The 23,936-nt window shown below is 51.6% G+C and overlaps 1 protein-coding gene across 4 annotated transcripts in view; it reads right to left on the reverse strand.

The window, feature by feature from the left end:
* The window catches only part of GREB1 (growth regulating estrogen receptor binding 1), a 78,980-nt gene that overhangs the window by 18,501 nt on the left and 36,543 nt on the right, over window positions 1–23,936 (reverse strand). For 3 of the 4 annotated variants that reach the window (XM_031466586.2, XM_064494726.1, XM_064494728.1), the window contains exons 11-22: window positions 21,700–22,050; window positions 18,379–18,507; window positions 17,543–17,671; window positions 16,703–16,900; window positions 15,865–16,045; window positions 14,298–14,493; window positions 12,745–12,881; window positions 9,247–9,586; window positions 8,275–8,390; window positions 6,291–6,487; window positions 4,926–5,015; window positions 1,496–2,124 (exon numbers count right to left, since the gene is read on the reverse strand). In XM_031466586.2, the coding sequence (XP_031322446.2) occupies window positions 1,496–2,124; window positions 4,926–5,015; window positions 6,291–6,487; window positions 8,275–8,390; window positions 9,247–9,586; window positions 12,745–12,881; window positions 14,298–14,493; window positions 15,865–16,045; window positions 16,703–16,900; window positions 17,543–17,671; window positions 18,379–18,507; window positions 21,700–22,050 (2,693 nt within the window). The remainder of the gene's footprint in view (window positions 1–1,495; window positions 2,125–4,925; window positions 5,016–6,290; window positions 6,488–8,274; window positions 8,391–9,246; window positions 9,587–12,744; window positions 12,882–14,297; window positions 14,494–15,864; window positions 16,046–16,702; window positions 16,901–17,542; window positions 17,672–18,378; window positions 18,508–21,699; window positions 22,051–23,936) is intronic. The other variant, XM_064494727.1, reaches the window with a different exon arrangement.

A 23,936-nucleotide genomic window follows, 5' to 3' on the forward strand; every position in this document is an offset into this window, starting at 1 on the left:
CTTTTAATTTTTTCCTATTTTTAAAAAATCACTAAAAGGAATATATGCCCATTTAAAAGGTCACAGGGAAATATACACAAGATCTTATGGTAGCTCATAGAGAAAAAATGTGACAATGAACATATATATGTTCACGTATAACTGAAAAATTGTGCTCTACACTGGAATTTGACACAACATTGTAAAATGATTATAAATCAATAAAAAATGTTAAAAATAAATAAATCAATAAAAGGTCAAGAAATACAGATCCAAAATAAAGCAGAGTAAAGTCGCAAACCCCAGCCCCCTCCCCACGTAACTACTTCACACCCCTCCTGTCAGGGAGTTTTTAGACTTTTTCACACACGCAGACATGCGCATGCACTGGTATTTTTTTTTTGTAATTGATGTTACACTATGTATATATTATTCTGCAATTTGATCTTTAACATTTGACTATCTTAGAGAAATGTCCATGCCAGCACATAAAGACCCAGCTCAAACTTTCTGTGGTTGAACTGCACGATGCTGCTTAATCCAAATGGATTCAACCAAACGTGACCCATGGAACTTAAGTTGTCTCCAGTTTGGTTTTTTTTTTTTTACTGCTGTCAACAATACAAAAATTAGCGTTCTTACACATCTTTGTGGGGGCTTGTGCTCCTTGGGATAGATTCCTGGAAAGGGAATGAACGTGCTAAGTGAAAAGCAAGCATGTCCTGAATTGAGACAGTGATGATGATGGTGACAATGACAATGCCTTCTAGGGGTCGGGCCATATTCCCGGTGCCCTACAATTATTCTCCTGTTTGAGGGCTCCATTTTTGTCATCAAGGTGCTATTAGTTTCCTCATTCTCAGATGAGGACCATAAGGCACAGAGAAGGCTGGAACCGGCCCAGGGTGTTAGGTGATGTTTTAGTCCAAATCTAAGCCCCAGCCGTTCCCTCAGGGCCCACCTTCCACTCCTGCACTGTCTGGCCAAGACCTGATACCCACCTCGTGTGTCCTCCTCACGTGGTCACGACACTCGACACTCACACCTCCCAGGTTCTGCCAGGCTGATGGGTGAAACAGTCTTTTGTTGTTGGAAAAACGCAAAGAGCTGGAGGATGGAGACAGGCCTCCTGCTACCCTGTCCTGTTTCACCAAAGTCTTGCAGGGCAGAACCAGGGGTTGGGCTCCACTGCCAGAGTAGGAGTGAACTGTACACACTGGCTGTGAGGACTGAGTGCAATAACGTGGGAAATGCAGAACTGTAGTCTGAAGGAGCAGGAGGCACTCGCAGAGAACCCCTCCACCCACGCATGACACAAAGGAGAAAACTGGGGTCAGAGGATGGAGGTCACCCCGCCGTGGGGGACAGGGAGATCTGCCCACTCATCTACTTTGCGACATCAGAGATTCCGCTGCAGAAATAGCAGACACGAATAGGGGATGCTGTCGGCCCCAAACCTGCCTCTGGGCGGGAATACAAGCCCCCAGGCAGCCCGACCGCACAGGGCGGCACCCACCTGGGGGGGCCCGCTGAGCAGCAGGCGGCGCGGGTGGAAGCCGTCCACGCGGCCCTCGGCGCGGTTGCCGTAGTCCATGTGGCTGGGCCGGGGCACCGTCCACTGCCGGTAGTACAGGGACTGCTCTGTGGACGTCATCGTCTTGCTGAGCAGCGGCCGGAACGAGCTGGCCCACACGACCGAGTGCGAGGGCAGGAGCGAGGCGGCCTTGGGCAGGCCGCTGCTGTCGGTGGCCGTGACCATGTCGTACACCAGCTTGGGCAGGAAGACTATGGGCGGCTGCCGGCAGGCCTTGGTCATGGAGCACTGGGAGGCCTGCAGGACAAGCGGCCCGGCGGCAGGCACCATGGACGAGGAGGACGAGCCCGAGGAGGAGAGCTGGGAGGAGGACGAGGGGGCCGACCTCCGGATGCTCCGCCGGCAGGTCCTGAGGCTGGGGTCCGGCGGGGGGGCCAGCCCGGGGCTGTGCCGGCTGATGACGGCGGGCGGCTCCCACCCGGCCCGGAGCCTCTGTCTCTCACCGGGGGCCCTGCCCTCCTCTGTGGGGCCGCCGGGCGGCGGGGATCGGGCCTGCTCCCCCTGCGAGGGCCCCGCTGGGGGTGCTGAGGAATCACCGCAGAGCGCAGAGCCTGGGGAGAGACGGTCCATCAGTCAAGGCCCTGAAACCGCAGCTCCTGCTTAGGCAGCGCTGACTACCTTCACTCGACAGTTACTGGGAATTTCGTCAATGAATCCCACCTCTGGTTAAACAGAGACTCTTCTGCCCTTCTGAGAAAGCCAGGAGGTGCTTCGGGGAGAGGGCCAGCACCACTCGCCTGGGCCCACGCACGCCGCAATGGCCTCTCCTCTGCACCCCTGCCCGGTCTGTCCCGGAACCCCTCACCTCCAGCACTCAGCCTACACGCCTACTCCACTTCTGTGCAGGTGGATTCTGGAGCTCAAACCTCCCCTCTGCACAGCACAGTGGTGTTTCTGGTTCAAACTGGCAGTGAAACTCACAGGACTGAAAAGGTTTGACTAAAGCTACAGTCACTCAGCTTTCAGAAGAGTTCAAGCAGCAGGACAGCAGCCACCCAAAGGCAGGGTTTCTTTTGCCCTCTCCCTGACGTGGACCATGCTGAGGGCCATGGTGAGTGTGAGTCCCTGGACACCCAGGAGCCACACGCTGGTCCCTGTCTTTTATAGTAAGCCAGCCACATACGTCCAGGGCCTGCATGCCAGCTCCAAGCAGCCCCGCAGACCTCATCTCCACAGGAACCACATCTATGTCTCAGCTTTGCCATTTTCCAGGAGACGAGGGAGACTGTTTCCCAGGCAGGCCTGATATCCTTTTGCTACCCTCCTGGGAGAGGCCGAGCCCCTCCCCACGGCACTCGGTTCAGCCTGCACGCTGCTCACCACACAGCTTAGGCAACCTCCCCGCTGCATCTGAGCGCCCCAGGCTTACGCAGCCCCCAGCCTGCATCTGGCTCAGGTACAGACTGCTCATGGAAGGAGGAGCTGCGGCACCTGCCTGTCCCCTCGGCTGAAGGCCTGACCCCCGATAAACTGCCTCTCCTGTGGACAAGGGACCTGAGCTGATCAGCTCAGTCAGTGGAGGAGCCGAGGACCAGGGGTAGGGAGGATGGGCATCTGGCCTGGGGAAGGGGGACAAATGGGCCCAAAGGACATCAAAGTGGCCTGAGGTTCCAACAGTAGCTCATGGGGACCCTGAGGTCTTCACCCACTCCCCTAGGTTGTGAGGCCCAGACTGGAGGACCCAGAAGACAGAGATCCACACGGACATTTCTCTCCATCCACCCTCAGACCTCAATCGGCCTGCCCTGGTTGAGTCCAAGGGGGACTCTGTCAGTCTATGAAAAAGGGACCTAGGCCTGCCCAGGCTGACTCGTGTCACCCCACCATCCTGACTCATGTGGCTGTGGCCAAGCCTCATTTCCCTGAGCCTCCTGAAATGTGGGGATTTCCTCATCCCTCAAATGTGGAGGGGGGTCACACCCAAGGCCACAAGAAGCATTTCATCAGAGACCCCCAAAATCTCAGGACTGTCTGGGGAATCCTAAGAAAGTCACCTCACCAGAGGAGAGAGGCTGGTTGACAGCTTAGACATGCTACTCCACCTGAAGATACTACACAGACCAGCATGTCCCAGCATCTACCAGGAAGCTGTCAGGCTGGATGGGGCGGGGGACAAAGCACCACACCTCTCTACTCTCATGTACAGGTCATCCTTCTCGGCTCACCCCGTGGCGCCCTGGGTTCCCTCTACTGTGTGGGGCAGAAGGACAGATGGCTGCGGCATTTGGCTTTTCTGACTGACTCTAGCCCGTGAATCCGATCTTTCCTCGCTCACAGAGTCCAGGCTTATGTTAAGGAGGCCTCGTTCGACTCCCTCTGTGAGGGAGACCCCGCCACCTGGCCCACTGTTGTCCAAGGGCTGGTGAGGAGAGGAAAGAAGAGAGGAAATCAAAGCAGCCCCCAGGCCAAACCCCCTGATGTGCCCTGACTTTTGCAGCAATGCCCTGACCGTGGCCAGGCCCACCGCACCCTGAGCTGTAGCCCTGGGACCACTCACTGTGCCCAAGCACCCCACGTACCTCCACACCCAGCGCCTCCTTTACCTGTGAAGTCTCCTGCACCTGGAATACCTTCCCCTGCAAGGCCCAAAGGCCAGCTGCTCTCCAAAACCTGCAGGGACCTCCCCTTCCCCTAAATCTGCCCTGCCTGAGACAAAATTAATTACTTCCTCCCACACGTAACCATAACATTTCACGTGTGTGAATGTGTGCAGAAAAACCACGGCAGCCCCTATTGCAACATCACCTGGTGCAAAGGAACAACGAATTCCCTGAGAGCAGATCCACATCTAACTTGTCTCTCAATGCCCTCAGTCAGATAGAAAGTAGATTCTCAATAAACACCTGCATTGGGAAGACGTGATACTGTCTCAGGTGTGCGGGTCCCGACTGCTCCCAAGACCGAGGCCTCCCTTAGGGCAGAGACTAGGAGCATTTTATCCACAGGCCCCACGCCCTCCACCATAAAGCGGTCTGGGTCCAGGGCTCAGGGAACATTTGCTACCCAGCGAAGTCTTCTGTGACCAGTTCTCTTAGCCTTCAGACTCAACAAGAACGCTCCTCTCCCCAGATTCCCCAAACCAACAGCTGCCGGCAGAGCGCAGGGGGCTCACCCTCTGACACCGCCCGGCACCAGCCCTGCAGGGCCCCAGGCCACGGCCTCCTCCCGGGACAGGAGCCACTGCTCCATCTCCTCGTATACCCAGACCCCAGCCCAGAAACAAAGTCCAGCTCTTCAAAGATTCCTTCTTCCAGTTCTAGTTGAAAATAAAAGGTCTCTTTCCATTCTCTGAAATCTCACCCCCCCAAAAACAAAGGTCCTATTGTGGGATCTTTAGCCCTTGGAGACTCACTAGACGCCTTAGAGGAGATGGATGAGGACACCGAGTCGTGGGAGCAGGACCGTTCTCTCTTCACGGGGCTCCTCTTCTCCAAGGCGGAGCCTGTTTCAAAACACACCCACTGAAGACACCTCGTGATCACTGTCCTTACGTTCCCCCAGCACTTCCCAGTTTACAAAGTGCATTCACAGGTGTCATCTCTCATCCATTCATCCATCCATCCATCCATCCATCGTTTCCAGGCACCATCCTCAAGGGAGTGCTAAGGAGACAGGAGCAAGACGCAGGGCAGGCCAGCAAGGCACTTGAGGCTCCGTGGGGCTCCTGCCCAGGGGCCAGGCTCCCACCCAGCACAGGGAGGCAGGACCAGGGAAACTCCTGGGAGAGGTGACCTTGAGCCAAGTCCTGACAGGCTGGCAGGAGTTTCCAGGCAGAGCACGGAGCAGAGGGAACTCGAGCAGTGGGGAGAGCACCTGTGTGGCCCAGAGGTGATAGAGCAGGGCACAGCCATGAGTTGAGTGCGGCCAAGAGCTGAGGGTGCGGCGTAGGGGCCAAAAGCCAAGAGGAGCAGATGGTGAGAGAACAGAGGTGGGTGGGAGATGCTGGGAGTGTGGATTCATCCCATAGGCAACAGGGAAGTGGAGGCAGTTTCATGTCAAGGTCAAGTCATGACTGTGAAAGGTTCCTACAGCAGCAGGGCATCTGTCGGGTGGGTCTTTCCATCCCCATTTTCCAGATGCACCATCTGAGGCTGGGAAGGGTGACATGACCCATCAAAGCCACACAGCCAGAGATGGAGAGGGGAGAGGAGTCCCGGTTTTCAATCTCTCTCTCTGCTACATCACAAACGCTTTGCGTGTTTGTAGTAGCAGCTTTTAATTTTTTCTCACTATGCTGTTGACTATAGCCAAATGCCGTGCACTGCTCTGATGTTTGTGTTCTATGCAAAATATGGTGTTGGATTTTGATGTCTGCAAATGAAACCGGCCAGTTTTCATAAATCCCAATAATGGACAGGTCCCGTTAATTCGCACAGAGGAAATAAGTGATGGAGTCTTCCACTTGGCAGTAACTTCACCAGCAATTCGAACAGAGCATGAACTTGAACCCTAAGAAGTCTCAATTCTTCTTCCTATTCTTTAAGAATTCTAGAGCTAGGAAGAAACGATAGGGATTTCCATTCTCTCACATCACCAAAAATTAGGGGAAAAAAGCAGGATCTGAATTCATTGAGGGATTTGCCGTTTCCCTCAAAGACGATCTAGGTCATTCTCACCCGGAGCTGCAAGCAGCAGACAGTTCCCGGGTCACACCGAGCAGGGACGGCTGTCTAGACTCGCGCGGGGACATGCGGGGTGAGGGCTCGGCCACCCTCACCTTCGGTCACCAGTTCCTCGTCCTCGTCCGTGCCGCTCAGCTTCTCCGCGTCGCTCTCCAAGGCCTCGTTCCGGGCCCCCTTCTCCAGTGGAGCCTCGTTGCTCACAAAGTAGGCGGCCAGGCCCAGCTCCTGCTCCAGGGCTGTCCTCACCAGGCAGGAGGAGTTTATCAGCCGCAGGTCACAGTACCTCAGAGACCTAGAAGGACACAGAAGAAGGTGTCTATCCAGTGCCTTCCACAGAGGAGGCACCGCTCCATGCTGGGGGACCAGCACCCTAGGACTGGTGCACACTTTGTCACCGTGAGCCCTTAGCAGCCAAGTCTGTTTGATTGTGAGTCTCTGGGGGCACCTGCTGTGTGTTTAGCCTGGTTCTGCCTGGAATCAAAAGAGCACTGACTTTCAGGTCAGATGAAAATGAGGCTTGAGCCCCAGCTGTGCCACTTCGAGCAACAGAACCCTCAGTCAGCTGGGCAATTTCTTGGAGGCTCAGATTTTTTTCATCTGAACGATGGGAATAAATATTAATGACCAGCTGAGTGCACTATTGTGAGGATTATCTGTAATAAGTGGACATTTCATTATTCAATCAACATTTAAAATGTGCCCAGGACCATGCCTCAGGCAAGGGAGGGGACAGCAACCAAGGCATCGCCATATTGTATACGACTCTGTCTGGGAAGACGCCTCAAGGAGTAACGGAATTCACAGAGGAGTGGGCACGGTGGACAGGCCAGGGCAGGGCTCGGGGTTGTGGAGGAGAAACCGCAGAGGACTTGGCGGGGAGAGAGGCAGAAGTGGGTTCTAGTCGGGCTCTGCAACTTACTGCTCCTGTGACCTCAAGGCAAATGACCTTTCATTTGCTCACCTATAAAGCAGGACAGTAATACTACGGTTGCCAGGGGCGAACGCTAGGAGAGAAGTCTAGCCCAGTGCCTGATACAAAGAAGGAACCCAATAAATCCTCGCTCAAATTTAAGATATTTTGTTTATTTATTTTGGTTTTTCATGGGAGGAGGTAATTAGGTTTATTTACTTATTTAATTTGCAGGAACATGGATGGACCTGGAGATTGTCATTCTAAGTGAAATAAGCCAGAAAGAGAAAGAAAGATACCACATATCACTCATATGTGGAATCTAAAAAAAGAGAAAAAGAGGACACAAATGAACTCATCTATGAAACAGAAACAGACTTGCAGACACAGTAAACCTGGGGGAAAGGGGATGGGAAGGGATAAACTGGGAGTTTGAGATTTACAGATACTAACTACTATCTATAAAATAGATAAACAGCAAGTTCATACTGTACAGCACAGGGAACTATATTCAAGATCTTGTAGTAACTGACGGTGAAAAAGAATATGAAAACGAGTATCTGTGTGTTCACATATGACTGAAGCATTATGCTGTGCACCAGAAACTGACACAACGTTGTAAACTGACTATAATATACCAAAAAAAAGATAGATTAAGACATTGTCTTAGTCCTTACGGAGCCGAGGAATGGAAGAATTCCTCCAAGTGAAGCAGCAACCACCCAGCTCAAACGTCCTGGGCCACCTCTGCCCGGCCTGTGGGCACGCAGCGTGCAGCGCCCTCGTGAAGCACGGCGTGCGGCCCAGTGGAAAGCAGCCAGCAGCCCTGGAGCCCGCCCACCGGCTTCATCTCTGTAAACCTCAGTTTCTTCATCAGCTACAGGGTGTCCACCCACAGAGCCTGGCAACAGCCCCCGCGCCCCACCCCCCACGAGCCCTAGGGGTGCCCATCTGAGAATGAGGAAGAGCTGCCCTGTCTCAGACACACTTCACATCTGCTGGAAAACCGTCACCATAAAGATGCAAATCTATGATGGTGATGATGGTGGTGATGTGAATGTGCCGCCTAGAGTTGGGCAGCGGAAGCGCGGCCTGGCAACCCCCCACCCCACCCCCGCTGTGGGCCAGGCAGCCGGCTCCTCAGGACCTGCCAGCACAGCCCCACTCACCTGGGCAAGGACTCCCCGTGTGGGTCCATCCCACTGAAGATGAGGATGCAAGGCAGGCCCTCCAGCTCCAAGTACGTCTGAGGCCTCCACTCCGCATCCTCAATTTTCTGCCACATCTGCAGATAATTAAAAAGAAATAAAGCTATAGGACGCCTGCCTTCCCAGCTAGCCCAGCTCAGGGGCCCCTGATGTCCTCCTCCTGACTTAAACCCCCGCAGTGCATCCTCTGATTTTTATCAAATTTATGCTGCAAATAAGCATATCGTCACTTCACCACGGGATTCCCAGCCACACAGGACACTGCCCGACACATATCAGCTGTTCTTTGAGAGAAAGTATACGCTCCCAACTATCTAATATTTAGGCTGTGTTCCCTCCACTGTGGTGCTGGGCCTTCATGGTTTCTGCTCAATTATTCTCTCAACACTCTTGCCCTAACTCTTTGGCATCTTCCATCCTTTGTAGGTTTAGTGAGAAACAACCAGGGCCAGGTACTGTGCTAGTTTGGGGGCTGAGGTGTGTGGGGGTGGTCCCTGCCCTTCAGGAGGAGGAGCCAGATGACAGGCAGGGAAAACCAAACCTGCCCCATGCTGGGGCTATGAGGCAAGTAGAGGGAAGGGAGGCTTCTTGAAAGAAAAGACACTGAGTTGAATTCTGCAGGCTGATGGGCTTTGGTTAAACAAAGGACAAGAATAAATGAACCCCCAGGAAGAAATAAAAGCGTGCCACAGCCCAGAAGTTTGAACCAGCAAGACAGTGCGTTTTGGGGGAGCAGTATTTATAAGTAAATGGGGTCCAGCTGGACCGAAAGATGTAGGCAGGGATATGGCCCGAGAGGTGGCTGGAGGGGTGGCTGGGTGGGCAGAGGCCACGTTAATGAGTCTGTCACCACCCCATCCTCCTCCCCTCCCCTTGGTTGCCATGCTCCACCCTCCAGGACTCCCAGGACCCTGTCACCCCGCCTGTCCCCACCTTGAGCTGCTTTAAGAAGTGCTTCCCGACAGTGATGCCAGAGCTGGGGTTGCCCAGGATGATCTCAAAGTGCTCCTCCAGGGCCAGACGCGCCCGCACGTGGGCCAGCCGCTCGTAGGCCACGGCGGCCAGCGGCGAGCAGGGCACCCGCAGCAGGACCATGAGCCCGTGGCCGCAGGGGCACTGCTTCGGGGAGTTGATGAGGTTCTGCGTGATCTCCAGCGTCTCCACTGACGTGTAGTTCTTCATCTGTGAGAGGCCGCGCACGGCCATCATAGCGGCCGCGTAGTGCTGCACGAGAACAAAGGTCCTGATCACCGCGCTGTGCAGGCGGGGAAACCTGCAACGAACAGAGAGACCACGCCGTGACCCGGGGCTGCGACCCCCAGAGACACCCGGGGCACTCCGCGGAGAGGGAGGCCTTCCCGGGGCAAACGAGTAACCAAGACATCTGCCATCTCGGGCACAGGCGACTCTCAGATTACAAACAACGGCGCTGCCTTTTGAAGCTGGTTGTTTGGAACCTGAAATAGAAGGTTTCCTTAGAAGTCAAGTCACAATCTGCTTTGTCATTTCCAGCTAGAAAACAGAAGCAAAGGTTTGTTGTTGTTGCCGTGCTTGCCAGCACCTGGCACATAGTAGCTGCTCACTAAAGATCTGTTCAATGACTAGATGAATGAGAAAAATAAGGGGGAGGGTGTAGGTCAGTGGGAGAGTGCATACCTAGCATGCACGAGGCCCTGGGTTCAATCCCCAGTACCTCCATTAAAAAAAGAGAAATAAATTAAAAAAAAACCCTAATTACTCCCCCCCCCAAAAAAAAGAAAAAGAAAAAATAATAAATGCCTATCATCAGCTTAATTTATAGTTCCTTGAGTTAGGTAATTTGCCTCAGGTTCCCAGTCGAAATAAGAGAGCCACCAGTAATCAGAATGTAAGTGCAGCTACCACACACCCCAGATTTGCGGGGACTATCCTAAAGGCATATCATTCATTTCAAGTATTATGAGTTGTTAGAAATGTAACTAAATGTGATTCTAATTTGACAGGTGAATTACAAATCCAAATGCATCCAGTAAGACCAAGAATCTTAGTTTTCAGAAACGGTGGTTACCATACGTCTCCACACAACTCCTAGGAGCTTGCATCATTCCCTACACCTCAGCATTCCAGAGTTTGACATTCTCTTCCCACTCAGTGAAATGTAAATTTCAATCTCTGTGCAATACTTACAGTTTAATAGAGGGGAGAGAGGAGAGGGAGGATGGTGGTGATGGTGACGGTGATGGTGACTCTTATGGTGGACTGGTGACAGTGATGGTGATGGAGATGATGGTGATGATGGTGGTGATAGTGATGGAGATGATGTTGATGGTGGTGATGGTGATGATGGTGGTGATGATAGTGATGGAGATGATGGTGATGGTGATGGAGATGATGTTGATGGTGATGATGGTGGTGATGGTGATGATGGTGGTGATGGTGATGATGGTGGTGATGGTGATGATAACAGTGGTGATAGTGATGGTGGTGGAGATGATGGTGATGGTGGTGGTGATGGAGATGGTGGTGATGATGGTGATGGCAGTAGCTAACATGAGCATGTAATGTGAGAGAGCAGAGCCAGGTGCTGCACTTAATGTTTCAGATGTGTTGATTGATTTAATTCTCCCAATATCCCTAGGAGGTAGGTATTGTCCCCACAGAGGACTGAGAAACTTTCCTAGTCTCATAGCCGATAACTGACAGACCCAGGACTCAAACGCAGGGGCGTGATCTTGGAGCCTGAGCGCTCAGTGCACAGCGGTTCCTGACCCAGCACGTGTTTATTTCATGAAACTCTCATAAGAAGCCACTAGGAAAGTGGGTTTGCTCTACAGATGAAGGTACAGAAGTTCAGACAGGTTCAACGATTTGCCTAAAGGTAAAACTAAGAAAGCAGAGCGCCAGGATGTAGGGTACTGTGGTCGGTCTGGCCCCCTGCCAGCTGTGAGGCCTGGCTCGGTACGGCTGAGTGGGTCTATTGTTTTGGAGTCAAGTGACCAGGATTTGGTCTGGCTTCACTGTAAACCCCCAACATGACTTTGGGCAAGTGACCTAACCCAAGTCTCTCTTTCTCTGCCAAATGGGGATAACAGTGTCTCCTATCTCACTGAGCCGTTCTGAGGATTTCAGGCAATAAATGTAGAGTCCAGGCCCAACGCCTGCAGCTCACAAAGCACTCAACACACGTCTGCTCCCTGGGGAGAAGCGAGGGAGCTGGGCAGGGAAGCAGAGACAGGGCCAAGGCCAGTTCTCACAGCCCCACTGTAAAACCATAGAGGGTGTCTCCCCTCAGTGAGCTCTGACGGCTCAGCTGCCGTGCATGAGGTGGAGAAGTACCCTGATTAACTCCATCAGCACCACAGAGCCAAGAGGGATTTAGTTTCTCAAAGGGTGCCGTGGGGAACACTGAGCCAGATGCTGCATGCTGTAGCCGTCTCCTGGAGATTTACAGCACAGGAAGCACACAGGAGGCCCTGAGAACCCTCATGGGAAAAGAACTTTGTTAAATGTAAGGTTTCTCAAACACAGATGACCATGGAACCCCTGTTGGCATAACAGCTAATAGTATGTAGCAGTGCACACTGGAACACAGTTTGGGAAGCTCATGTCTACTTTGATCCCTTTTCCAGCCAGTGAGGAAAATGAGGTGCCACATGGGGAGAGCCTGTTCGACACCGCCAATGAGCAGCAGAGCCACCCATTTAGTTTTGTAACAGACAGGCTACCAAACTTGGCCCGGCTCTACAACGTATATAAACTACACACATGTCAGTGCTTAACCTCCCGGAGCCTCAGTTTCCCCATCTGTAAAATGGTGTCATTGTTAACTACCTCCCGGCTCTGCTGTGACAAGGTTAAAGAGGCAAGCTGTAGAGTCGCACAGACTCCGGGTTCACACTCAGGTCTGCCACCTGCTAGACGTGTGGCCTGAGAGAAAGCCATGGTGTCCCTCTGAGCCTCAGTTTATTTGCATAATGGGAATAATAGTAATAGTAAGTGGCTCGCAGAGGCCGTGAGGACTAAATACAACAACGAAAGTAAGGCTCTTGGAACGGGGATGGGCGCAAAATAAGCACTCGGCAGATTATTCCAAAGGACACGGACATGGACACGAAGCTGACTGTGACTGTCACCATCTCTTCCTTTACGCCTTTTGATATCTTGCCTCCCATTTTCTTGCCCTCCCTCGAGTCTCAGACATGCAATCCAACATTCCAGCATATTTCTGCCCATTCTTATCTCTAAAATTTTCTGTTGTTCTGCAATAGCACAACAGAGATGTCACTGTCACAAAATGCAGGTTGAGAAAGAAACCAGGGTCCCTTTAAGGGGGGGACTGAGTCACCCAAGAAGGGAGGAAGATGGACCCCTTCCCAGAACTCCCTGGCTACACATTCCTCACCTTGTACTTGACTACTGAGCATTGTCAGTAATTTCAAGAGAGAGGTGTACCTTTTTCCCAAGGCGGTGACCATGGCCTCAAAGGAGCTGTCGTATCTGAGCAAGGGGAGGCTATGTCCTGAGAGGGTGGACTCGATGAACTCGGACAGCCCGAAGTACCTCTTATTCTCATGATACAGCTCTACTCCCTAAAACAGAGAAGCGCGTGGGTCATGGACACATTGTATTTGAGGGGACTGGGAGGGTCACATGCTAGGTGCACAGGAGAGCTGGAAGGGCATCTTGATCGAAACTGGGCTGACTCTGCAGTCCCTCTGATGACATTTTATAAATGTCTTTTCCTCTGCAGACCCAGAGCACAGAGCACTCCTTGTGTAAAGGCTGGTGCCTCCCCATTAGCTGAGACTTTTCGGTTCATTTGACCCCAGTACCTTTGTCAGTTTTGTCTTTTTTTTTTTTTTAAACACACAACTTCCTTTGTTAAAATTGCTTCTTTCCAACAATTTTAGCTGGTTTTAGGAATAGACAAATCAACTCTCTTGCATTCAGCTGCTGTTAAATCAGCAGAAAAAAATGCCTTTATCTAACCAGTTTTACTCACACTGACAAAATTCCCCCCAAACCCACATCAGAGATTATCAAACTTCAGAGCAAAGTTGGGGGAGGCCGTTAGAATTACAAAGGCACGAGCTTCACCCTCCAGCAGCACAGTGGCTAAGTGTGAGGACCATGGAATTGGCTGGACTGATTCACTTCCCGGGCTCCAGAACGTTCTAGCTGCGTGGCTTTAGGCAAGTGACTTACCCATTTCCCTCTGCCTCATTGTCCCCGTTTGTAAGTCAGAAGTCACCCCTGGCACCTGCATCTTACATGAGCTCTTGTGATAAAGCACTTAAAACAGTGCCTGCCTGGCTCACGTAAGCACCACATACAAACTGCTGTTCCCACCTCTGACTCTGGATCGAAGCCACATATCAACACCTTCAGATGTTCCTCAGACGCCTCTGAGACACTCCAAAGAAGTCCAGAACTTGCTGTCTCTTTATTGTTTGTGTAATTAGCTAGAGTCCAACCACCCAGATTTCCCAAATTACCAGAATTACTGGTGTCTTCTATTTTGATGAGAAAATGGCAGGTGAAAAGCTGAAATAAAACTTGCCAGGTTTTGTGGATGTGGGTTCAGTTTGAGGAAGGAGATTTTGAACCTTGCTGCTTAAGGATGCAGAGGTAGGAAAAACAGGAACATTTCTAGGGCTTCTAGACAAACTTAGCGTCACCCTGCATGGAGCCTGAATCCCCACAGCTCTAGAGGGCTCTACGCCCAACACCGAGAGAGCAGGTGTTTAGAATGCTGTTCGGGGAGCTTCTGTCACCAGAGAAACAAACCAACCACATTGCATTTCATGTTCTAAGACAATCAGTGCACTGCAGGAAGGTTTCTAGAGACCAAGGAGGGTTTAAATCTAACTGTGGGGAGAATCAAAGATCCAAGGAGCTGGAACCCACTGACCCCCAACCAGGCTAGTCAGTCCAAGCTTTACTGAACAGAATCTTCCCGGCACCAGGTCGCGGCTCACCGGGCCCAGCAGCCCAGGGGCACTCACGTTACTGTAGGAGGCTGGCCAGTGGATCTCGTTGTAAGGGCTGATGAGGGTGTGCTGCGTCTGCAGCGCATAAGGGAAGGAAGTCACGTGGAGGGTGACGATGTTGGGGGCCTCCTTCACCTCCCTGCAGTTGAGCAATCTGTCCACCAGCCCCACGGACGGGTCACTTTGGGAATAGAGATTATGAACGGTGCTACTGAGGGGAGGAAAAGGGGGAGAAGAAATGGTAAGTGGAATAACGAGACCTGTTCCGGAATTTTATGAGGATCAAGCAGTTGGATAAACAGACAACAAGCCCCCCAAATTGCCAACAATTGAACGGCTCTCCCCGTGACTAGGAAAATAAAATTTAAAAAAAATGACTGGACTTCAGGGACTGATCAGGGACTCCCCCGATACTCATGACTTATTAAAAGCTTGACTGGGGGAACAGTATCTATAGCAACTGACTGCAAGGTACACAGTCCATCCAGTCCGCAGACAGGGATGCTCGCCCTGGAGCTGGCAGTGAGTCGCCTTTTCTCCCCTGGCCCAATCTGACCGTGCACCTGCCTCCTTAAATTTTAAGTCCTACTGACCTTGAAATGATCCAGGGAGGACATAAAATGATAAATTCTATACTAAATGTAAAAGTATAGGACCAGGAATGGGAAGCATTTTGGACAAGGGGCCTAGGAGACAAGCGCATCTCAGCCTTTCTCTGTGGGACAATGGCCTCAGCGTTCTCTTCTGTAAATCTAGGGGAATAGAAAAAAAATCAGTACTTCACCTTTTGGGTGGCAGGAAGCCACTCTGAGAAACCTACCCCCCAAATGAATCTGCACCATATAGCTCTCTACATAATTCAGAATGATCAAACTCCCCCATGCCCATACATGGACACTTGATTGTAAACCCTTTACCTAGGTGAAGCTTAACAGCCCTGGCCAGCCCTCAGCTTCTGACCCTGAGCTAAATCAAAGCCTTCCTCTAAGATCCGACCCATGATCTTCCTTCCATCCTCATCTGTGCCAGCAGCGGTGTCTAAACACACAACCCCAGGCCGGGCTCATGGAGATGACCCATCCTGGGAAACCACCAGGAATCCTGCCAGACTCCAAGCTTAACACCTGAAATTCATCTAGATTTACGTTCATTTGAATTGAGAAGTAAAATCACCCTGGGAAGGGCACCAGCTGTGACCCATGGTGTCCAGAGCCAGTGAGGCTCCACCAGGAAGGGGTCTGGGCCGAGCAAGTCCCGTCAGGAGCCCTTCCCGGCGCCATTGTGGCACCCACTGCTCTGCCGCTCACCCCCTCCCACCTCCACGCCAGCCCCGTGATGCTGAGCGAGATGCTCCCCTTGCATAGTTTCCATGACGGCACCTTTCAGAGGCCGCACTAGATGATGCTTTAGGTAACTTCCAGACTCAAGGTCTAAAATACCTCCACAGCATCCTCCCACAGGTGCCAAGCCCCCAACGTCATTCATCTCTTTAAGTCTTGTGCCCACAGTCCCAAGGACTATCCATACAGATTAACCCAAAGAAGGGAGAGCTCAGTCCTGACACGTGCGAAGTCAGTCTAACCTCACAAGATCCCAGTGGGCGTGGTCGTGGATGAGGACGAAGAGCGTGTGTGGGTTCTGAAAGGAGTTTTGCAGAAAGGCCTTAAATTTTGTCTGCGCCTCGGCATCGAGCTTCAGAACGTACTGCTCAGCCCTCTGCTTGGTCATGTGCTCCTCTTCCAAGCCCAGCTCCAGTAAAACCCCTGTAACACAGTGAAAATCCATCACCCACCAGCAGACACAACAAGCACCTCCCAAGTGGCAGGCGTGGTGCTGGGCCCGGAGGCTACGGGGATGCAGGAGACGCAGGTGAGTCAGGGAGGCTGACCCCCATGCCAACGACTGTCGTGCAGGAGAGGGGCCTGGAGGCGGGCCTGCTCCACAGTGTGGGGTGCACAGAGCAGCCCACGCGGGCACGACAAAGCTGGCTTCAGGAAGCAGCTGATCCCAGGCACGTGTGACTGAAGCAAAGGGAAAGGTCTCCCTCCCCATCACCCTAAGCAAAATCATCTCTGGCCCGAATGCCGGACCGTAGGTTAGAGGACTCCAAAGTGAATCCCCTGAGTGAAGACACTGACTCTCTGTGTGGTTGGTGTTTAATCCCTTTAAAGGCACAGGGAAAATACATTAAGTTGAAGCCAGATTATTGGGACATAGTTCACTGACTTGAGTGGGACAGAGGGAAAATTCAAGTCAACAGTTATTAAAATCATGGACAATTCACTTCCCCTGAGCATCCGTTTTGTGAGCTATGAAAAGGGGGTGTTACTACTTGCCTCGTCTACTTTAGAAGCAAAGATGGTGTTAAAATCCAAATCTGAAAGTAAACAGACACCACATTCATCCCAAAAAGTGCATACCTGAATGCCAGACATGGAGCAGAGTCTGCTGGTAGGTCACTTCGGAGGGCGGAATACAAATCAGAAAGTCCACCTTCTCGAAAGACCCCAAGTCCAGGTTTTGGGTGCTGGAATCCGCAATTGAACACACGTGGGAGAGGAGCTTCTGGGCCACGGCCAGCTGGAAGGGCCGGATGTGGTGAGGCTCCAGATGGTAACCTGGAACCAGAGTCCCCGTAAAGGTGAGACACACCTGCACGCAGATGGCTACAGCCCTGGACCTCTGCTAGGGAATCAGACAGTGGGCCCCCATCTAGTGCACCAGGTGAAGAGGAATGGGGAAAACACCAATATTTATTGAGGACCTGCTCTGGACTACACTCCGTGATGGTCATTTCACACCCCTTTCCTAATTTAAAAATAAAAAGATAAACAGCGCTCGGGGAGCAGAGAGGCAGTGACCTGTTCTACCTGGAGGGGCAAGTTTGGCTTCCCAGGGGAGCTGATGCCGAGACTGGACTTTGAAAGAGGCTGCAGCTTCTCTGGAAGAGGAGGAGACCATAACAGCTCTTCAGGAACTTAGAGTGATTAAAATATTTTAACAATGCACATATAAACTGGAAATCAACCCAGAGAAATGTGCCATCTCAGGAAAAGTGTACAGACGTACATTTCAGGGTAAAATGAGACTGCTGTCCTTAAAGACGAAAATTAAAATTGGATGTTAAGTCTACTTTGATGCTGAGGTGACGCCTTGCCTGCTGGATGTACCTCTAACTTTGCTCCCTTGCAGCTCCTGGGCCCCCTGGGGGCTGCCTCACCAGCTCAGACCTCGGCCGCCAGCTCCCTGGCATCACTCACTTGTGCACACTGGTGTCCCGGCAACATCCAGGGATGCTGATTTGGTGACAGAGGCGGCAGTAAGTGAGGAAGAAATGTGGCCTTGATTTTCCTGATGAAATTTGTCCAGCAAAATGTCAATGTCGCCCTCTGCCCAAAACAGAGAGAATAACAGATGTGGGTTTTGCATCACCTCCCATGTATCAGGCACCACCCAGGGCCTGGGGGACCAGAGACAGGATGGCCCATCCTGTCGAGGAGTCCACAGCCCAGGACGGCAGATGTGCTAAAGAAAATTACATTATGATGCAGTCGGTGTGAGGACAGAAGAAAGAGCAAGAGGCCACAGGCCGGGAGGTGGGGGTCTGAGCCCATCCTGGAGAAGGAGGGGCCAGGGAAGGTTTCTGGGAGGAAATGGGGTGAGCCCTGAAGGGTGAGTAGCCAGGAGGAGAAGGGAGATAGGCACTCAAGGCATACAATGCACAGAATGAGGCACGGAGAACACACTTCGCCAATGAGAAGCTTCAAGCTATGCAGATGGGAGGTAGGAGTGGTGGTGGACAGTGCCAGAGAGGTAGAGAACCAGGCACCGGCCCTCATGCGCCCCCAAAGGACAGAAACCACACAGCTCCCACTTAGAGAAGCCACAGCCAGAGCAGGAAGCTGGTCAGCCAGAGACCCGCCAGCAATGCTAACACAGAGAGTGGAAGGGCAGCCTTCACGGGCTGCACGCGTCAATCAAGGCCAGGCTCAGCGGCTCACGGGGGTCGGCCTCCAAGATGTCCTCCCTCTTTGTGTCTTTGTTTACTTCTGTCTTGTCAATTTCTGAATTTGCACCTGTCTCACTACAAGCCTACCTGGACAGAGGGTGCTGAAAAAGGCTCCCAGTGAGTCCACTTTGCCCGTAACCAGCTCGTAATTGACTTCTTTCTGGTATTCGGCTGGGGTGAGAAGGCTCTCAGAGAGAATCCGGGCTTGGTATTTTCCTGGAAAACAAACAACTTTTACTTGGCCCCTCGCTTAGAATTAGCACATGAGCTCCCCTATGGCAGGGTCTGTGTCGGCATCTCTCTCTCTCTCCACCCCCAAGCCCAGCACCAGGCCTGGCTGAGGGCAGGGGCTCGTGCTGGTGACGTGAATAAAGGCACACACCACCCTGGCCCAGTTTAACAGCTGGGATAATAAGACGGACCACCCAGTACTGGCGTTGGAACCTGACTCTCTCCCCACTTAACCAGCTGTGTAACCTAGGACAGCCCAGCTTCCTTATCCGGAACACGTGGCCAACGGTACTATCTACTTCACAGTACTGTTGTGATGATAAAACAGGACAGCGTTTATAAAACGTTCAGCCCAATGCCCGACACAGCAGGGGCTCCAGGTTTATTACCGAATATACTTCTCAAATCAATGTAAAGAATTTATGAAAAATGCAGAAGACGTTTAGGATAAAAGAAGGCTGGGCAATAACTGGGACTCTGCAGAGGAACAACGTGAATTTTTAAAATAAATTTTAAAAGACACAAATATCTCAGATTTAAAATGTGTAATAGCTGTGGTATTTTTTTTTAAATAAGAGGCCAAAGAAGTGAGTGTACTGATTAGCCAAAACTCACCTGAAATTTACAAGCTGACCCATGAAGATCCACGAGTATTATGCAAACGTGTTAAGAATGACGTTTCAAAATCTTCACTAAGAGACTTATCTAAGTTGAGAAATCTGTTTGTACCCATGACTCTTTAATTAAGAAAGTGCCAGACTTAAGAATTTTCTTGTGTTCTTTTTCTCTAACAAAATGAAGTTGGAATTAGGCCTTCGCACTGCTCTGTCAGAATGAATTCATGGGTCATTATGCAGGGTAACGTGCTCACAGAGGATGATCTGGCACATAAAAGGTGCTCGGTACATCTGACCTCTTCCAAGGAGCTGTCCTCTTCTCCATGTCACCCACCTGCCAGCCCGGGCAAGGCCTGGACGTCCTGGTCATTGATAACCATGCTGCTTTTATAACCTCCACTTCCAGCCACCCACTCTCCAACCATCTCTGACACCTGCCTGCTTCTAGGAATTCTCCCCAGTCTTCTCAAGTCCATGGAGGCTCCTGGACATTTCCCTGTCTTCACTCCCTTCCTATCCTCCTGCCCCTTCTTGGACTGGGATTCCCAGTTCATCAATAATCACTCCTTTGCATCCATCCCAACAGCCTTGCCCCAACTCTCACTGGCCAAACCCCCCTTCTGTTCCACACCTGTCCCCAAGCTGCCAGACATGGCTGGAGAAACCCCACTGTGCTGACTCATCCTCCGCACATTCAGAACCACCACGTGCCTATCTGGGGCCAACATGTCCACCTGTGCGCTGTAGCCCAACCCCTCCCCACCTCATGGACTCTGCCTTCTAACCACTGCCTCCTCTCGCCTGCACCATCCACTTCTCCCCTCAGTGCACATTCCCAGTGTCCAACATGCTCTTGCATTTCCCACCAACAAAACCCTGATCCCATTCCTTCTCCAATTATTGTCTCATTTCTCTATTCTTCTTAAGGTAAAACTTCTCAAAATAATTGTCTGTATTCGTTACTTCACCCACTCTCTCTAGAGCCCAACTCAGTGGTGCCTTTGTCCTTCATCAACCACCACCCCACAGAGACTGCGCTGCCAGCGTCATCAAGGACCGTCCCGTTGACAGACTCTCAGTCCTCAACTTAACTTGACCGAAGAAGTAGCATCTGATCTATTCATCATCTCTTCCTTCTTGACACATCCTTCCTTCTTGACACATCCTTCCCTTGACTTCCTAAACACCATTCTCTTCCTTTCACAGGACTAGTCCTCTGACCTCTTCTTTCACTCTCCACTTACTGGATGGCCAGAGCATCCATTTCTTGGCTTTCAAGTCCCATAAATGCTGACTATGCCCTTAATCTTTAGACCCAACCTGCCCTGAACTGCAGGTTTTATATCCAATTGCCTACTTACCATGGCCACTGGCTGGCTGAAGCCTAGCTGGCCAGAGAGAACACTTGGTTCCACTGCCACTTTACTGCCAGTTCTTCCCACCACATATAAACAATGGAAAAGTTTTTTTTAAAAACAAAACACACACTTTTCCTGCAGTTCTTCCCATCTCAACAGATGGCAATTGTGTTATTCCAGCCATACAGGCCAGAACCATCAGCATGGTCCTTGAGCCCTCGCTTCTCCCACATTCCACGCAGGACCCATGAGCAAACCCTGGTGGCACCAACGTCAAAACACACCCAAAATCAGGCCACATCTCCCCACCTCTACAAGCTCATCCAAGACAGTGCCTCATGGTCTTGAGGACCCCTGAAGCTGCCCCCAGTGTCAGCATAATTGGCTTCCTCATTTCTCTCAGGTCCCTGCTCTAATGTCACCTTGTGAGGGAGATCCTCCTGACCCCCTGAGAAGGCAGCCCCATTAACTGCAATCCTCCATCCCTTCACCCTCCCACCAGGGACATTCTGCACTGTCTGCATCCCCACCAGAACGCACACTCCACGAAAGCAGGGACTTCCCTCCTATATCCCTAGGCCCCAGAACCGCGGCTGCACACAATAGGGCTTCAATAAGTGTTTGTATAATTAATTAGTTAACTGGCTCATGAACCCACACAACATCGTAAGGTCATTTTTTTTTTTAAAGACTATTTGCTTTGTTTTTGCTTTGCAAGGGTTGGGGGGAAGTAATCAGGTTTATTTATTTATTTTTAGAGGAGGTACTGGGGATTGAACCCAGGGCCTCATGCATGCTAAGCATGTGCTCTACCACTTGAGCTATACCTTCCTCCCAAGGTCATTATTTTTTTATCTCCATCAGGTAGTTGAAGGAACTGAGGGCCAGTGTCATTAAGCCACTGATCACCATGTGCACGTGGAACCCAGGTTTCCGCGCGTCTATCTAGACTCCACACTTGCCCCCAGTCTCTCTAGAGAAGTGGGAATTGCTCACCTTCCATGGGAGGAGGAATGGAATTTTCACTCAGCACACTACTCAGGGCACCAGCGGCTCACACCAAGGGCTACTGAGCGCTAATTGCAGTTACTAACCAACCTGCTGCGAGCCCTGGGCCACGAAAAGGGGCAACCACCAAGGAGGGCTTCGGGGGATCGACACAGCTGCTTTTCCTCCGGCTAAGCGGCCGGGCCCAGCCTCACCGGTGACAGCGATGCAGGAGTCGATGGTGGCGTTCCGGCAGGCGCAGATGATCACCACATAGTTGGTCTTGGCCAGCTTGCCCTCGACGAGCAGCCGGAACATCTCGGACAGGCCTTCGGCCAGGGAGTAGGTGCACTCGATGATGTGCACGCTGTCGTTGCAGGAGCTGGCGGCCAGGCCGGCCAGCCAGGGCAGCTGCGCCGAGGTGACCGGGGCCACGGCGCTGGGCGCCGGCGGGAAGGGCTGCGGCGGCGCCTGCTGGTACTGCCGGATCTCCGTCAGGTGCGACTCGCGCCAGGAGCGCAGGAAGATCTGCTCCAGGTCCTCCATCAGGGGCACCTGGTCGGCCGCTGCCAACGACAAGGCGGGCGGAAGAGGCTTCAGCGCGCGCCCCACGCGGCGGCTTCGTACAGACACGGTGGGGCCATTCGGCGGAAATGCGTGTAAACGAATTTTAAAATAACACCATCTAAGTTATGAATGTTAAATTGCATTACAGACTGCTGGGAAATATAGCGGTGGCTACAAAAGCAGCCCTAATCTCACCAACCTAACAGAAGCACTACTATTTTTGTGTATTTGTCTTTTCTCCTCCCACATGCAGGTTATAAATAGCTGTAGTGATCGTGAGTATACGACTTCAGGGCTTGTCTGCTTTCCTCACCATCACACCATCGTCTTGTTTCCGGGACATTTACAGTCTTCACAAACAGCACTCCTAATGGGCACGTGACCTCCCACGACACGGAGGTGCCATCACTGGCTTAGCCATGTTGATCTACTGTTGACCCTTGGATTGCTTCCACATGAGCACCTTTATAAATACTTCCGCAATATACAGCTTTATGTCTAGGACCTAACTTCCTGAGCCTAAATGTGCAAAACAGAGCCGACTAACACATATCATCAAATAGACTGTTTCCAGGCGGTCTAAACGTGTCAACTTACCATGACGTTAACGACACGTGACAAACATCGTTCCACGGCACCCTTAGCTCCACCGGATGCCATTGTTTGGGTTGCTATCATTAATTTAATAGAGAAAAACAGTGCCTGTTTGATTTATTAATTTTGTACCTCTTGGATAACTAGGGAGACTGGATACTTTCAACATTCGTTTCCTACAGGTATTTTCTGGTTTATATGTCCAAATTTTTTAATTGGATGAGCTGGAGGAAGGAGCACTGTGCTTTGATTTAGAAGACGTGCTCCCATCCAGCCCCACCCAGCACCAGCTGTGGAGCCTTGGGCTCTCTTAAGATACAGTTTTCTGATCGGAAAAAATGGGGGTCATAACGCCTACTCATGGGGCTGTGCCAAAATTCGATTAGATAAGCTGTTCTATCTCCTGTCTTTAAAATCTTTCCCTGGAGCCCACATCCCCTTCCAGAACCACCACCACCCAGCAAAGTTCTGGAAGAGCTGTCTGCACTTGCCACCATTCTTGTTTCCTCACCTCCATGCTCTCTCATCCACATAACCCAATACGGTCTTGTCTCCAGCTTCCTCATACATCACCATCAAGGTTGCCAATGGCTTACACATGCCCAAAGCCAACGGTCAATAACCAGTCTGCACTCAACTCTTGGCTGCTACCTCAGTTGATTGGTCCCTCTCCCTGAAATGCTTTGCTTCACCAGCTTCTGATTCAATATTTATCTGTTCCTTCAACATCTCCTGGATGAGTGCCAGCTTTCTGCTACTGGACACACACAAGTGACTGAGATCAACATTCCTGATCTCACAGAGCTTCCATCCTAAATGGGGAGGTGGACTTAAACAGATACACAGTATAATTTCCAGGAGTGTAGTGCTCTGAGTGGATGGGTAAAAGGGAAGAGGGGACAGCACCCCAGGGGCCTGGGGAGGGGGCAATGCTGTCTTACCCACGATAATGATAAGGCCTCTCTGAGAAGGAGACATGAGGTGACATGTGAAGTGAAACTCGGATGACAGGAGGGATTGAGTCACGCAAATGTCCTGGGGCAAGATCATTTCTCAGGGAAGGAACAGCAGGCACAAGATGCCTGCATGGGACCGAGATCGGTGGGCTAGGGAGGGACTGTGGGGCTGGAGCAGAGGAAGCAGAGGGGAGCAGGAGGTGGGGCCTGTCACTTGGGCCCTGGAACGTGTGCGGGTTGAGCATTTGATGGGAAACCACTGGAGAGCTCCGAGCAGAGAAAATATATGACTGGACTCACAATTTAACAGACATGGAGAATAGTGGGGAAGAGTG

This window comes from Camelus dromedarius, chromosome 15 (assembly GCF_036321535.1).
Source record: "Camelus dromedarius isolate mCamDro1 chromosome 15, mCamDro1.pat, whole genome shotgun sequence".
NCBI classification, from domain to species: Eukaryota; Metazoa; Chordata; class Mammalia; order Artiodactyla; family Camelidae; genus Camelus; species Camelus dromedarius.